This window comes from Artemia franciscana, chromosome 9 (assembly GCF_032884065.1).
Source record: "Artemia franciscana chromosome 9, ASM3288406v1, whole genome shotgun sequence".
Lineage (NCBI taxonomy): Eukaryota > Metazoa > Arthropoda > Branchiopoda > Anostraca > Artemiidae > Artemia > Artemia franciscana.
The window spans coordinates 27,870,069-27,887,207 of NC_088871.1; the positions used below are offsets into that span (position 1 = coordinate 27,870,069).

At 34.0% G+C, this 17,139-nt stretch overlaps 1 protein-coding gene across 5 annotated transcripts in view; it reads left to right on the plus strand.

The window, feature by feature from the left end:
• LOC136031221 (glutamate--cysteine ligase catalytic subunit-like) overlaps positions 1 to 17,139 on the plus strand; it is a 76,100-nt gene that overhangs the window by 54,159 nt on the left and 4,802 nt on the right. For all 5 annotated transcript variants that reach the window (XM_065710615.1, XM_065710614.1, XM_065710619.1 and 2 more), the window contains 5 exons: positions 748 to 810; positions 9,080 to 9,276; positions 10,094 to 10,265; positions 13,595 to 13,792; positions 15,301 to 15,432. In XM_065710615.1, coding sequence (XP_065566687.1) covers positions 748 to 810; positions 9,080 to 9,276; positions 10,094 to 10,265; positions 13,595 to 13,792; positions 15,301 to 15,432 — 762 coding nt within the window. The remainder of the gene's footprint in view (positions 1 to 747; positions 811 to 9,079; positions 9,277 to 10,093; positions 10,266 to 13,594; positions 13,793 to 15,300; positions 15,433 to 17,139) is intronic.

A 17,139-nucleotide genomic window follows, 5' to 3' on the forward strand; every position in this document is an offset into this window, starting at 1 on the left:
CCTATCATGGTGTCAACCCTGGTGACTATCACTAGCAAATACTATTTTGCGTACCATAATTTTTCACGTTACGTGTTTTTAAAACTTTTCTGATGTTATTCTGTTTTTGTTTTCACTTTGACATGTAAGTTTTTTGTCCAGCCGGGCTTGCGATAGCTATTTCTTTTAAATAAATTTCAACTTAAAATTTGAGGTACGGGCTCAGGTTTTTGTGAGCAAGTTAAAAAATGGCTGTTTTCCAAACTATAAGTACCGAAAACTTGCTCATTGGACAACATGAAAATTGTATGGAAATTTGGTTTCCTTTTTTATTGTGAAGTAAGAGTCATCTAGTTTTGAAAAAGTGCTTTTGTTTTTTGTCTGAGACTATTGGCAACTTGAAGGACGATTTTAGAATAATAAGAAAATTTAACACAAATCTTTTCCATGAAAATAATCTACATATAATAAAGCCATAGTTTAGTAGGGACTTAAAAATGTAGCTGGCATGGCTAGTTCTTTTACCAGTATGTTTTTGAATCTACACTGTTCATGGCAACACAAAATCTTCAAAAGTAACAAAAAGTGTCAAAATTCAATAAGGCAGTCTTGAACGAGCGTTTATACGCTGTAATTTGATTAGCCTACGAAATTTATGTTGACAAATGCAAGGAATGAAAAATTCAAACGCAATACTATTAGGGTGATAACGAATAATTCTACTTTAAAAAAAAAGGTTAGTAATGATCAACTTTCTTCGTCTTTTAGGCTTGTAACATTGCTGAAGCTAGAACTCTGTATGACCAATTAGCACCACTTTGTCCCATAATGGTAAGTTGTTTATACGCTACACAGCTTTATAATTTGGTGTTGTTTTCCCGTTAAACAATAAGAGTAAATTTATTGAATATTGTATTTTGTTAGTCTCAATATTAAATCAACTTTACATCATACTTTCCCCGGGGATACTTCTTATGGTAAATTAAATTGTGGGCGTTATCAATATTATCATGTGAGCATTATGTAATTAATTGTAAGTAATATATCAAGTGTGAGTATTACATAGCCTTTTATAATCTACGCGGTGGATCAAAATTATTAAGTCCAGGGCGGATGTCTTGTTTCTCTATTTATTTCATACTTCATGTCTAAATTACCAATATTATCCCTCTAAAACAGAGGTTCCCAAACTTTTTTTTCGTAGACCACTTTAAAAATTTTATTGTTTCCGTTTGACTCCCGTCAACTGCATCTCTACCATATTTCAAAAATTCGACAAAAATGTGAAGATCAGCTTTGTGGATAAGTTCCTTCCACGAGTTAACAGTTTTTGAGAAGAAAGGGAAAATTGATTGGTTGATTAATAAACAGATTGTACAGGGAGTGGTTGTCAAAATGTAATATTGACCAATCAAAAAATTGTGTCCATTCAATTAATGTTTTGACATATACTCACAGCACACTCCTCATTAATAACGTAAAGTAAGTTCCAAAAAATTGCCAGATGTTGATGGGAAGGATGTACTTGATGAAATGACAGCAGATAATCAATGTTAGAGTTCAATTTTGTTAGGAATAACCGCATATCTCCCTGTTCTGTGATATTCAATCTGCTCCTTTTTTCCATTAAAAGGTTTGTGACGACACTAAACTCTTTTCGTCAAGACTTGACGAGAGAAATGCTATCAAAAGCTTTTTCGCAATTACCCACAGTCCAGGATTTTTTCGGGCGTTTCAGCCTGCAACAAAAATGTTTGATACTCTCTTTTAAATTTCACCTTCAGTTCCTGATTAGTGCTAAGCTCAAGTAGCTCTTCTTGTAATATAACATTGCCCAATTCCGTTTTATGAAATTGATTTATGATCCATGGTGGTGTTTCCATCGTCAGAATATCTTCAAATCGATTTTGAAGTCATCATGCAGGGCAATTAAATGTTGAACGTATTTCAGAATATCCTCGTCAAGGCATTCTACCTGTTACAAGTTTAAAAACTGGGACAATTCACGCCGACTAATATTTTGCTTCATATATTTCAATTTTCCAAGAAAAGCTGAAATTACACCCTTTGTTTTTTTTTTGTTTTTTTTTTAATTGAGACTGTCCCTTTTAATTCTAAGTAAATGTCATTAAATTTTTTGAACATATCTATCAAATACGCGATGTCTGCTTTCGAATTGGTCAGGTTTTCTCTTAAATCTGAATCTTTACTTTCCAGAAACTCTAACACTAATTAAAAAATTGAGTAAAGTCTTGTTAAACATGCACCCTAAGATAACCAGCGTACTTCAATATGTAAGAGCAATCGTTGAAATTTTTCATCATTTTCATAGCACAATTGTGCAAATAAATGTGAATTCAATGAAGTACTTCTTATTTTGTTTACTGCATTAATCACAAATTGAAGTGATTGCTGCACTTTCTCACTCAAATTTTTCGCTACTAGATGTTGTCGTAGGATGACACAGTGAATTGCAGTTACCTCCGGTATAATTTCTTTAAGATGGCTTATTAACCCACGATATTGCCCGACCATGGCAGGAGCTCCATCTGTTGCCGCCGAAATAACGTATGTGAATGGAAACAACTTTTCCTTAAAAAAATCACCCAGGACAATAAATATTGATTTGGCTTTCGTGCCCGTCTTTAAAGTTTTCGCGAATAGTAAGTCTTCAGGAATTTCAAATTGAACATACGCCAATAATAATACGTCATTACCGGTTAATGTTGGCTCGTCCAGTTGAATAGAAAAATAAGTTGTTTGCAGATAATTCCATAAGAAACTTTCAATATAAGCTCATTTCATCAATACGTCTTTGTACAGTGTTGTTGCTCAAAGGAATTCTTTTGAGTATCTCGAACGTGGATCTGTGCTGAACAGTTTTTAAGGCCTCTTTATCAGGGGTTAAGATTGACTGTTCTCCAATGGTGTGCGGTTTTCCAGATTTCGCTATAAGTCATGGGATATTGTAAAATGCTCGCAAGCCATCATCGTTTCTTTCAGACATTGAAGCAAACATACTGTGCACAGTGGGTCTGTTTTCATTTTTTTTTTTATCTTCAATTTCTGAAAATATTCTAAATCTTTATCTATTTTATCAGGATGACACCTTCTTGGATGATATTCGAGCTTCGATGGTTTCATAGCTCAAAACTTTGTTGCATAAAAGGCATATGGCAACCGCTTGCCTGCCTTCGATGGTAGAAAACAAAATTTTAAATAATCAACACTGTATTGTCGACATTTCTCCTTGGATTCAGCTGTGTTTCGTATCAATTACCGACCTATACATTAAAAAGAAAAACGTGTTTTAGTAAATTTATGGCGGTCTTACTTAACAGGATATGGCTATTTGAACAGAAAAGGAGCAATGAAATTAATAAATTAATTATTGCAGCTAAATAAACAAAGAACCAACAGCAAACTGATTCCTTATCTTAAAAGGAATAAATAATAGAGTTTTATGAAAACGACTGAGCCGATTGCATTTTTTTTTTTTTTTTTTATGTGTAAAATAAATTATTAAATAACAAATTAGAAATATAAAGTTATGGCACACAGGCAGGTGATCACTTACACTGACAAACACAAGCATCGATTCACTTTACTTTTCTTTTAAAAAATTCGGAAACAAATGAAAAACGTTTTCCTCCGCATTCTTATTTATATTGGTGAAAAATCAAACAAGTTCATGCAAGATCGCAAGCACATTCACCACAAGTCGTACTTCGTCTTTTTGCACGTTTAAACAAGTGTTGCGGAAGGTGGTGACGGCAGCGGCAGTGCTTTGCAAGTATTGTCATGTTATAGTGAATATGAAATATGCCAAATTTTAGAAGTAACAGTCGCTGAGCTTCTTAAAATAATATATGCCCATATTAACGGGTGAAGTCAAGCCAACATTTTAAATATTCACTATCGAAAACAGATAAAAGTTTGTGGACTCTCTTTTACTAATTGTGAACCCCGCATTTTTTTTTCACACCAACGTAGACCCCCGTCAAGTTTCCCGTGCATACCTGGGGGTCCAGCTGGACCTCTTTAGGAATTACTGCTCGAAACCACCAATAATCCTTATATCTGTTTTCTTTTACATATCTTCTATGTAATTCTATTTACATAAAATGTATACAGATATAAATTCAATTTATGGCAAAGAATAAACGTCAATTCCATACCTATTAGTGTATTAAGGGCATCCAATAAAACGTTTCTTGGCCTCTGGATAGACTCAAGTCTCTTCATACCTGAAAACCCCGATGTTAAAGGTTTTTCTTTTTGTTATTTTAAAGTTGTAACAATCTGTTGAATGTTGCTTTTAAAATTGAACAAGGGATTTTGATTTGTTAACTGAATTGTTTGCGCTACCAGGAATATTTGCTTTAAAAAAATAATAATAAGGACACTAGTTTTCCTATCATAAAAATAATGGGGGGGGGTGTATTTTTTCAATGTCTAGGATTGGGACAAATCTGTCTTTTTTTCAATCTTCTTAGGGAAAATACTAAGTGAAAGTATTTTTCAATGTAAATACCCCCAGAAAGGTATTTTTTTAAATCTAAGGGGGTGAAGAAGTCCAAGGAGGCATAGTCCCTGCTCCAATTGACCACATTGAATGCATAGTGGAAAAAAGAAACTAGGGTAAGTTACAGATTATCGGAAGTAATAATTGCCCGAGTAATCACTGTAAACATTTCTACCAAAAAATGTATCTCTCAGAAATTGACTATTGGTTTACGTATGACCGATTTACTCGTAGGTAATTTTGTTTTTTAGGTTTATTGTTGTTATTTTAATCTGAAAAGCTCTTTCAACATTTCAAAATTGCATTGTCCTAGATAGTTTTCATTTTTAGTCAATTCATTGATTCATGTTGTAACTTTCTTACCCCTTCGGTTAAAAGCCATCTTACCTTCTCAATGTGCCTGTTATAATTATTCTTACTTCTTTTTATGATTTACTGCACTGTACAAATCCTCCTCTAAGTAGAAAAATCATTTATGATTTGGGAATATTGAGATAAAATTATATTTTCAAGGAAGATGAGATAAAAACAAAGCATAGTAAATTTAATAAATAACGCAGTATGTCATTCGCGAGGGATACCCCCAACCTCGGAAAATACTGCTCTCCCGAGTGGATTATGGCTGTAGATGATTTCCGTTAATATATCAATTAATATTCAAGTGACAGATCAAATTTCTGTAAGTTTGCTAGAACATGAATGAGTCATAGAGAGGCGTGCATATATTTCCAGACCAAGTTAAGACTTTGAAAAGTTTTCAGGATTACTAGTTTGTCTTCTGGTGTTAATAATCGTAGCGATTATACGATAAAGAAACAATGATCGTTAAAATTAACTGGTGTTACTAATAGTCGTGTTTCAACTCTAATTTGTTAATTTATTTTCTGTTTATAATAAATTATAGGAAAGTTTCAAGTGGGTGAACCTAGGCACACTAATAAACGAGTCCTTATCCATAGATTGAGGGTAAGTGGAGTATGCCGTGATACATGCTTAACACTTGCTCCAAAAAAATTCTAATTTCGGGAGTTTGTGTGTTTCCTTTGGATGCAAAAACTGTGTGGTCTTTTTTTAGATTTTCACATAACCCGTAAATTGGATAATAAAAATGAAACTCCTTTCATTTGTGAAACTGCCCCACAGAGATTTCAACCGTAGGCTCTATAACATATGCTAGTTTTTAAGTTGTACATGCTATCAATGAAAATAATAGTTTAGCCCATATATTTTTTATAATGTTTCACCGCTGATTATTGGCCAAATGATGCTTAACCAACTGCAGTTGCTGTTGTTTTTTTTTATGCTATATCCAAGGTATTTTAGATTACTTTTCTGGAAGAATTGGGAAAATCCTGTTGCATGGTGATATAGGTTCACTAAAATCAGTAATCTCTTTATAAAATGATTCATCTTAATTTTATCGCAGTTCTGATTTTAATCAATCAATTATTTATAAGAAAAAACAGAGATGTCTTTATAATTAGCCATATTACAATACAATTTTATTAAAACACTAACTCCTAACGTCAACAGAGTTTGGTCGAGCTCATATCTTTTATTCTGTCAGATGTCCCATTAGCGTAAATTAAGGGATCCTTCCTCCCTCTCTCCTTCTTAGAACGGATTACGTCCATCTCCAAACGGATCAATGGGGACACTTTTTCTTGCTTTTTACAAAGTTTGACTGAGGCCTGATAAACCTTTTTGGTTAGATATTCTTCTGACAGGAATTTAGTTAACACGCCTATCCCCCTTCCGCCAAGGGCGGCCCGGCTAAAGGCGAAAAGCAAAACCAGGGCGCTTATTCTTACTTTCGACCAATTTTAGTTGAGATCTAGCAACTTCTTATATGAGATGTCCTGGTTGGGGTTTTAAAACATCTGCGATATACAAACTTGGATCTGAAAAACTTAAAAACTATATTCTTTTTTAAATTGAAGTTGAGACGCTTGCTAAGGTTTTGAAGCGTTAGTAAATCCAATGCAAACATTTTTCACTATTGGTATAATTAGGATACTGACTCTTAACTTCGGTGATAATAATTTGTGTATCTCCCTCCCCCCTCCATAAACTTGGAACAGTTTAGATGTGTCCAAACGGCCCAAGTGGACGTTTAGGACATTGCCTTTTAGTTACTAAGAAGTTTTTGGTTGAGATTTGACAAGCCCTTCTGTTAGATACGTGAATTCCAAGATTTTGGATACATTCCTCATCTTTCCGCTCTCACTTGTGACTGAGGCTGCAGTTAGATTTGTTTCTGTATGCTTCAGACTCCAAACCTTATTTAGATTAAACAAAAAAAACAGGTTTTTCAGCTGAAAGTAAGGAGCAACATTAAAACTTAAAACGAACTGAAATTACTGCGTAAATGAAGGGGGTTTGCCCTCTTACTCAACACCTCGCTCTTTAATCAGAAAAATGTTACGAAAGTAGTAGTGGCACTCCAAAACACATCTACCTTTATAAAAGTACAATTTGATACTATGAATCAGATGCCTGTTTCAAACAGTTCGTGGTAACAAACTGTAGTAAGGAGCGACCGGCTCAATAGTAAATGAAACTCTAAAAAAACGAAATTTTGATGCTAAAAGATACATCAAAAGAATTGGATTTTTATGCTGATTTGAAATATGTAAGTTTCATCAAATTTAGTCTTTGTCGTCAAAAGTTACGAGCCTGAGAAAATTTGCCTCATTTTGGAAAATAGGGCGAAACAACCCTAAAAGTCATAGAATCTTAACGAAAATCACACCATCGCATTCAGCGTATCAGAGAACCCTATAGAAAAAATTTCAAGCTCCTATCTACAAAAATGTGGAATTTCGTATTTTTTGCCAGAAGACAGATCAAGGGTGCGTGTTTATTTGGGTTTTTTTTCCCCAGGGGTCATCGTATCGACCAAGTGGTCCTAGAATTCCTCAAAAGGGCTCATTCTAACGGAAATGAAAAGTTCTAGTGCTCGTTTTAAGTGACCAAAAAAATTAGAGGGCACCTAGGCCCCCTCCCACGCTAATTATTTTCCCAAAGTCAACGGATCAAAATTCTGAGATCGCCATTTTATTCAGCGTAGTCGAAAACTATAATAAATATATCTTTGGGGATGACTTACTCCCCCTCAGTCCCTGGGGGAGGGGCTGCAAGTTACAAACTTTGACCAGTGTTTACATACAGTAATGGTTATTGGGAACCGTACAGACGTTTTCAGTGGGATTTTTTTTGTTTGGAGATGGGGTTGAGGGGAGGGGGCTATGTGGGAGGATCTTTCCTTGGAGGAATATGCCATGGGGAAGAGAAATTCAGTGAAAAGGGTGCGGGATCTTCCAGCATTACTATAAAAAAAAACATGAAAAAATAAACATGAAAGAGTATTTAAATTGAAAGTAAGGAGTAGCATTAAAACTTAAAACGAACAGAGATTATTACGCATATGAAGGGTTCTAAAAATACTTTAGCATAAATAGCGAGGTATTTAGGAGAAGATAAATACCTCGATTTTTATGCTAAAGTATTTTTAGTAATTTAAACTATTAATTCTACGGCCTTTCTGATTCAGGGGTTATTCTTAAAGAATTGGGACAAAACTTAAGATTTAGTGTAAAGAGTGAGGTATTAACGAGGGGACAAACCCCCTCATATACATAATAAAGTAAGAATATAAAAGTTTGTTACGTAAGTTAATTCTTAAATTACGTACATTTTTTGCTAATAAAAACGTTCGTTAAAAATTAAAAGTTCTAGTTGCCTTTTTAAGTAACCGAAAAATTGGAGAGCAACAGGGCTCTTTCCCCACCCCTTATTTCTCAAAATCGTCTAAGAGAAAACTAAAATTAAAACTAAGAGAAAGCCATTTAGCTAAAAAAAGAAATAATATTCAAATTTCATTTTAATAATTTATGTGCGGAGAGCCAAAATCAAACATGCATTAATTCAAAAACGTTCAGAAATTAAATAAAAAAACTAGTTTTTTTAACTGAAAGTAAGGAGCGACATTAAAACTTAAAACGAACAGAAATTACTCCGTATATGAAATGGGTTGTCCCCTCCGCAATCCCTCGCTCTTTATGCTAAAGTCTGACTCTTTGCCACAATTCTAATTTTTAAAACAATTAAAAACTTTAGCGTAAAGAGCGAAGGATTGCGGAGGGGACAACCCATTTCATATACGGAGCAATTTCTGTTCGTTCTAAGTTTTAATGTCGCTCCTTACTTTCAGTTAAAAAAACTAGTTTTTTTATTTAATTTAATATAGATCAGACATTCCTAAGGGCCGAAGGCTAGCGCTGTCCCTCAGAAAAGGTTAACATAACATAAATCTTGTAAAGTTGCATAATACTCGTAAATTCAAACTTGGCTAATAAATTCGTAAAATTCCCTAGCATATTGGCAAAGTTTATTACTATCAATACTGCCCATGAACGCTAAATGGTAAAAATTTTTGTTGTTATTAATGTTTAATTGAAACGAGCAGTTTTTTTTTTATCTCAAGTCACATGTGCTTTTGTGATCTTTAACATTCGAAATTATTATTTAACCAATAAATAGTTTATCTGAAGTTGAGTAATGGCCTTTTCGTAGCTAGCTCTCACTGCGGCTTCACCAGTTCACCGAGGACTTCTAGCAGATACAGACTGTCGATGGAACGTTATTGCTCAATCTGTTGATTGTAGAACTAGAGAAGAAAGGGGCTTGGAGCCGCTAAAGGAGGATAAATATCTTATTCCTAAGTCAAGATATGATTCCATCAGTTCTTATATATCTGAGGAAGGTACAAGGTAAGCATTTGGTTTATCCAGCTGCTAAAAAATATGGTAGTTTGACTTAAAATATGTATTATGTAGTTAACTCGTAATAATCAAATATCGCAGCATTGCCAATGAACTTATTTTTAGTTGGTTTTCCTTATCTTTCACGCTTTAGACTTTTTATTCTAATAAACAAAGAAGATATTCAGCAACAAAAAAGATAAGATTTTTTATCAAGACATAAACTAAACATAATCTCAGATGTTTTGGCAATGCCGTTAATGCTAGTAATAGAAAGAAGTGGGAATTCAGATATTACGATAGGATGAAATACTTAAGATATCTTAATATTGTGAAGATTTCTTCAGAAAAAAACCACTATGGAATGAATAATTGCTCCACTCAGTGGAAAGAACAAAAATATGCTGATTTTGAGTTGTCAATTCACTTTAAAGACGTTGAAGGATAGAGTGATCGATTCTTTGATAAAAGAGAGCAACTTAAAAGATGTTAATTGTTTAGGCTATTTTTTATGCTCTACTGTAATTTTATTCCTCTAGTTGTACTTAACTGTCAGCTTTTTATTATTTCCAATGCTTTGCTAGGCATGAATCTATTTAGGCTACCTGATAATGCTGTAGCGCCTCCTCCTCCCTTATTGAACCCTACGAACTTGTCATAACGATGATAATAAGAAATGAAAAAAGCTGGGCACTTAATTCCTTTCTTTTTTACCATCTCTGTTCTGTTTTAGAATCATTCGGTATGAAAGTTGTGATGGATTAAAGTTTGTCATAAACTTGCAGTATAAACACTGAATATTTGTTTGAGTTCTTTTTCTTTTTAGATATAATGACATCCCATTAGTTATAAACGAAGAAGCGTATAAAACTTTGTTAGAGGCCAATGTCAGCGAACCCATTGCTCGACATGTAGCGCATCTTTTCATTCGTGATCCAGTTTCGCTCTTCAGTGAAAAAATCAATTTAGATGATGAGGAAAATACTGACCATTTCGAAGTATTTTATCTTTTTTATTTTCATGCTTTCCCCTTCTTTCTTTGTTTAACTCCTCTTGTCTGTTCTTTTTTCTATTTGTGCTGCGGTAGCAACATTTTGGTTTTCTCCTGTTTGTTTTTTTTTTCTGTCAGCCATTTGAGTTCAGGACGAGAAATTAAAAAAAAATTCAACTGGAAGTTAGCAGCAATGTTAAAATTTTAAAATGAACAGAAAATATTTCGTAAATGACGTGGGTTACCCCTTCCACACCTCGCTCTCTGCACTAAAGTATCAAAGTTCCTTAGAAATATTTTTCCTTTAAACTTAACGAACCTTGTGTTTTAGTAGTCGTTCTTATAGAATTGGGATGAAAATTCAAACTTTAGCGGAAAGTGTGAGGGGTAAGGAAGGGGCAGTCCCTCTCATATATGGAATAATTTCCGCTCGTTGGCAAATTGCATAGATTAAAGCATTTTCCCCAGGGGTTGTTGGGGTCCATGTAATTCCCAGAGGTATATTTATTGGACCTTTCAACTCCTAAATCAAATCGGCTGTCTTGCAATTTTAACCGGATGTCTTTGGGGAAAAAAGGGCTATGAGAGTTAACCTCCAATCTTTTTGTCACTTAGAAAGAGCATTAGAACTTTTGATTCCTGTTTGAATGGGTCCTCTCCCCATCCTCTAGGACAATTGATTTAATGCGATCACCCCTAGGAAAACAAAGAATAAATCAACCCGGATCCGTGATCTTTCTTCTGGTAAAAAAAAACGACAAAATTCCATATTTTTGCAGATAGGAGCTTGAAGCCTCTTCAACAGGATTCTCTCATATGTCAAATCTTTGGTGTTATCTTCATTAACATCACTTGACTTCTTAGAGGTGTTCCCTTACTTTTTCAAAATTCGGGCAAATTTTCTCGGGGTCGTAAATTTTGATAGGTAGTATTAAACTCAATGGATTTTATCTACTTGGAATCAGCGTAAAAGGCCGATTCTTTTGAAGAATTAATTTTTATCAAAATTGTTTTTTTTTTAGAGTTTCAATTACTATTGGGCCGAGACGCTCCTTGCTTACAGTTCGACACCCATTAACTGTTTGAAAGCGTTGAGGGCTAAATTTAACAGTTTTTACGGAAATTTTGACCTCAGGTGGGATTAAGCTTTGGTTCGGGCAATTTGCTTGTTTTATTTTGTTATTTATATTAATAAACCCATTTTTCTCTCTCAAATGAGTGTGATATTACATATTGAAAAGTTTTGCATAATTTCTGGGCTAAAAAGCATGGTTTGTATATTTCCCAGGGTTATAACCTATTGTTTCTAGTCAAAAGTTGAGTTAATCGTCAATGTCGGAAACGACTGTTTAAAGTTGTTCCACTTTAAAGCTTTCGTTTCTTAGAGCCATCTATCTTTTTTCAAGTGAGCAGCTTCTTTCTAGCTGACAAGCATAAAAGTGCCAGTTTCAAATTGAAGTTTAATTAAAATCTCACAGTTCTTTAGATATGTGACAGCTTCCTCGCCCTATTTCCAAAGAAAATTTCTTACAATAACAAATAGAAAACCTAGGCATCCAAAAAATGAACATTTTCTTACTGGTGCCATATTCACTAGTTCTACCATTTTCTTAAGCACCGCCATCTTCTGCTACTCGGTCTCTCTATTCATGAATTCAATTGAGTTTTTCAGCTTGTTTTCTGCGTTTGGGATTATTGCATCATCGCATTTGCTTCCTAAGCTTTAATACCTCTCTTATTACTGAAGAAATCGGAGCTTACACTTTCATTTTTTCTTAGTATGTTTTACTCTATATTTACTGTATTACGTTAGTATTCGCTAACCTGCTTTTAATAAGCATAATATTCCTTCTAGTATTGGGCAAAATAAAGCAATAAGAGTGTTAAGTTGTCATCATACTTAGAACTCAGTGTGTACGACTGACTACGCAAGAGTTGCAAGTTAGGCCACTTTCCGGGTTGGCTATACTTTGCGTTGGTGTATGTACATGTATGTTAGTGGTCAATGTCTTGCTTTTTTATTATTATTATTTGTAGATTCACCGTATGAATACAACTTGCGTAGTGCTAACCTCATTCGGATCTCAATCTAGTAAATGCAAGGTCTTTGCCTTCTGCTCGATTCCAACTTTGGAACATATTGCTATCTTATGTGAAAGAACTACGGGATACCAATAAATTTAGCCAAAATCTAAGAATACCTCTAATGAATCGTCATGAAACATCATAAAATTATTGAATGGTTAAGTAAGATGAAAGGGTGATTGTTGTTGGGGGTATGTGAACGAACGCCTCAAATCGACGATGACGTAAATTTCCATAATTTGAGTTGAATTTGGTGAAATAACTAAATAGGAAATTTAAAATTGTGAATAACATTCATGAATGTAACTAACAAGGTATCCTGGATATGCTTAATTGATATTATTTTCTTGTGCTTTTATCTCGTATTTCTTTTTAGCTGTTGCTATAAGTAGTTGGAAGGGAGTCGAAATGAACATGTTTTGTTTTATGGTTTTTATGTTTGTGGATTTGCCATTCGAACCGTGTTTTCTTTAGTTTTTCTGTTATTTTTTTGGGATGGAGGGGGGCTAAGCTTTGTAGAGTTAAGATTAGGGTATATTGGGTTGTATGGATACTTGGTAATGTGAATTTTTAGTAACTGAGTTTTTCAATAGTTAGAATAGGAGTAGTGATATTAGAAACTTGGCTCGTGGTTGGTACATCAACTTTAAAGCCAAGACAAGTAGCTTTTTTGAAAGAAGATCAATTATTATTGACGAGCAGATCACATAGCGTGACATTAGTTTTTTAGTCCACAAATATGCTCAGTTGATGGATATTGTGAGGGGCTAGCATCGTTGTGGTATATGTCGAAAAAAAAAGATGCTAACCGCAAATACGAGACAAACCTTACTCGGTATAAAAACAAGCTTAACTGTGACTCTCTATAGCTGCGAGTTTAATGCTGACACGATATAAAGGCGAATTTTGCGCATGGAAATATGTTCCAACTTTGAAAAGAAATTCGATTTGGCTCGAAATATTTCTCCAATCCTAGGAAACACCTTGACCTGGTAATCTAAATTTGAAGAGAAGCATACACTTTATTAAACTTGAAGAACAAATTAAAAGCTTTGAATACTTTGAGTAGAAATAGAAGCAGGCAGAAATAGAAAACCCAAATTTGGTCTGTAGATCTATTCCTAAAAATTTCATTCTCGTAGAACAAGAGGTTCCGTTTTTAGGATGTACCCCTTTTCCTACCAAAGCAGGGTATCTGGCTTTTGTGGTATTAAAGACCCTTCTAAGATAACTAATATTTTGTGATTTCAGAATATACAATCCACAAACTGGCAAACAATGAGATTTAAGCCGCCACCCCCACATAGTTCAGTTGGTTGGAGAGTCGAATTTCGACCCTGTGAAGTCCAGTTCACTGATTTTGAAAATGCTGCCATTGTATGCTTTGTTGTTTTACTGACCAGAGTCATGTTGTCATTCAATCTTAATTTCCTAATGCCTATTTCAAAGGTAAGATTTGGTGCCTTGGTTCTTGACCTAGAATTATTTGTTTAGACATGTTCCGATAAGTCAAAGCTGGTAATCCAGGCTGTAGACTGAAGTCCTCTCTGCACAGAATTGATTTGCTGATTTTGAATATCTATATCTTTTTTTCCAATTAGCAAATTACGTTTTCGCGAATCGAAAGACAACTATGCGAGTAAAAGTGAATCAATGTTCTAATTCAATCCTCATCAGGGATAAATTTTAAGAGACAGCTTGTTTTCGCCTTTGTCACCCCTCTAAAAAGAAACTGGGATAAATATCTTTCTTTCCTGACTTTGTCTAGTATCTTTGTATATGGAAGATAACTGGAAAAAGAGAAGAAAAATCCAACGGAACAAAATCCTTTTTTTTATAATTTTGCAAACGGTTTTAATTTTCCAAAAACAAAACTAATCAGAGAGCATGTTTCGGTGAAGAAAGGATGCTTGTGTAACTTCCTTGTAAAATACGAGAATTATTTTGCTTTTATTGCACAACCTGGTGACCGATTTTTTCTTTACTTGTTTATTTTTGGCATAGCACGGTAGCTTTTGTCCATGTTTACCGCTACTTGCTTTGTTTTTATTAGAACGTGCCAGGTTGGAAAAAAACTTCGAAATATAGGCTCCTGAAGCTAAGCGGCTAAAACGGGATCTCTCTATTTTAGTTGCAATTTTATGCCGCCAATTTGCTGCGAGAAATGTGATCAACCTCCAATAGAAGCTGAGAAAAATAAATTGAAACGAAATGAGATGGATTGGTTTATTATTGCTCTAAAAAAAGGAAGACATTTTCAGAGCATTGTAGCACCTGCTGTAATCTTGTCTTTTTCATGAAAAAAAAATACTGTTTATTAATGTCCTGTCATAGTTTTAGAAAGAATGTAGTCCATCATCAACAATTTGGGTCATCGGTATTCTAAAAAATAACGGAAAACTGATTTATTTCGATTTGATATTGAACCAACCAACATCTATTATTCGCCCAATTCTGCAGCTCCTGTATGGCATTTTGGACTGACGGCTGAGCAAAGCGCCAGGCTCCAAAGAGCTAAGAAAGAGCTCTAATGATAGTTTCGAAGCAGGCAGAAATGTTGTATGAAGAGCTGTTGACAAAATACAAACTCTGGAAAAAAGAAGAGAGAAACTCTGCATGGACTTCGGAAGAAAATCTTTGATCCACCCAATCCAAAAAACCCTTTCTCCCCTTCAATCCACAATAAAATGACTCCCCGCGCAGGGTTGCAGTGCCTGTTGACAAACTCTAGCCGGTACGCTGTGACCACCAGCGGTTAGCGAAGAGGTTTATACCTAGTTTTGTAACAATGTATAACGAAAGTCAGGAGGATTGATAAGTGTGATGTTTTTTTTTTTTTTTTTTGTCTCTTATTAATGTGACTGTACCAAAGAAATTTGGCAGTGCCATGAAAATTCTGGTGAAAATAAAATCTTATCTATCTATCATGTACATGGCTCTTGGTGCTTTCATTGCAGGTTGATGACAACATGCAAAGAGCCCAAAAGCGAGATGCAGTTAAAAACGAAAAGTTCTTCTTTAGAAAAGATCCACTCACTGCTAATAGTAGCTGTGAAGAAATGACAGTTAATGAGATTGTAAATGGAAAGGTAAGGTAGGAGGTATACTCTCTCTCTCTCTCTCTCTATCTCTTTTTCTTTCTTTCTTTCTCTCCCTCTCTCGTACTCTAGAATTTATGTCTTGTTGAAATTACTCAATGTCCTGATCCAACTTACCTTTTTTTCATCAGAAATGAAAAATTGATATTTCTTAGAATTTTTGTTATTTATCTGAATCTTTCTTTCTTCTTATTTTGTTATAGCTTAATTTTTATGAATGGTTAAATCTGTTGCAGTGATCGCTTGCAAATCTCATATGGTGAAAATTTTCAACTTCTCAAAGGAAGGAATGAAGTAAATCTCGTACTTTTTCTACTGGTAACAAGTACTGATTACGCCAAAAATTAAGAGGAGACAGTATAATTCTAAATCTGTACATATTAAATTCTTAGATTTATGAAAAATAAAGAACTAGATTACTTGAAATGAATGTTACAACAACCATAATTTTTTCTCATGTTAAAAAGCTAATGAATAATTGGAATTTTTTTCTCATGTTAAAAAGCTAATGAATAATTGGAATTTTTTTATGTAATGGGTTGCTTAGATTTTCAAAATAGAAATTTCTTCTCTGAACTCCTAAATTAAACGTTTTGCTACATAAAATTAAGTATATCGTGCTGTAATATTTATATAATATATCATGCATAGATTATGTATGTTTTGTTTCTTCAGGTTATAGTTTATATTTTTGTGTTTTGAATTGTGTATCTTATAATTTGTAATTGTTTACTCTGTATCACCTAAGTTCTTTAGGCATTATTTATCTGGAACTAACACTAGAGACGGACACTGAATATCAGTCCGAAATAACGGCTACGCTCTTTGTTGTCTTAATAACGTTTGTTTCTTTTTCTGTTTTTCCGTCCTGTCTGGCCGATTCGGAACACAAATGATAATATTGGTCGGTAATGTGCGTTTTGATTATAGTGTAATATATGGGAAATACCTTTGATAAAGTCCTGTTTTCCTGAGATCATGCTCTTTCCTGGTGAAATGGCATATTTAGTTGGAAGTAAGTGACATCCCTTTGCATGTCTCGTATAGTAAGGAAATAAAACTATTCAAGAAGACAGAAAACTATTTGTTTTTATGCATTGTAATATACACCGTTTTGTCTGTGCCAAATAATCCAACCGTATGAAAGACCGTTTAATTTTCATATCAACCGTTTATGTCTTTTTTTTTAATGTTCAGATATTCTATGCCTTAATAGTAAAGTGCAGATATTAGAGTGGCCAGTTTTTCGACAAAAATTCTGCAATCTAGAAAATGTTCAAAACTGATGCCTACAATAAAGAAATTTACTCATTTATTATGCCTTTGAAGAAGTTTTTGAGCATCTCAATCCAGAAAAAGCAAGCAGTTCTTTTTTTTCTTTTTTGGTTAAGTGTAATGTTCAGGTATTTCAGCTTTCAAAAGATATACAGGTTTCATACTTCAGACCCTAAATATTCAGAATGAATTGACTGGGATAAATGTGTTAAAAACTATGTTTTGTTTTTTCTTGCCTAAAACTCAGATATCAGACGAGTTTAAAGATTTCATTTACGTTAATATGTTTTATCTACCCTAAAGGACTAGTTTATTTTCTTAGAGGTAATATATTGAACTTTAACAAGGATTAAAAAATCGGGCTGCCCAGTCGCAACTGTTTGGGGTCATTGGTTTCCCTTGATTTATTCTTTCAAATCTCCC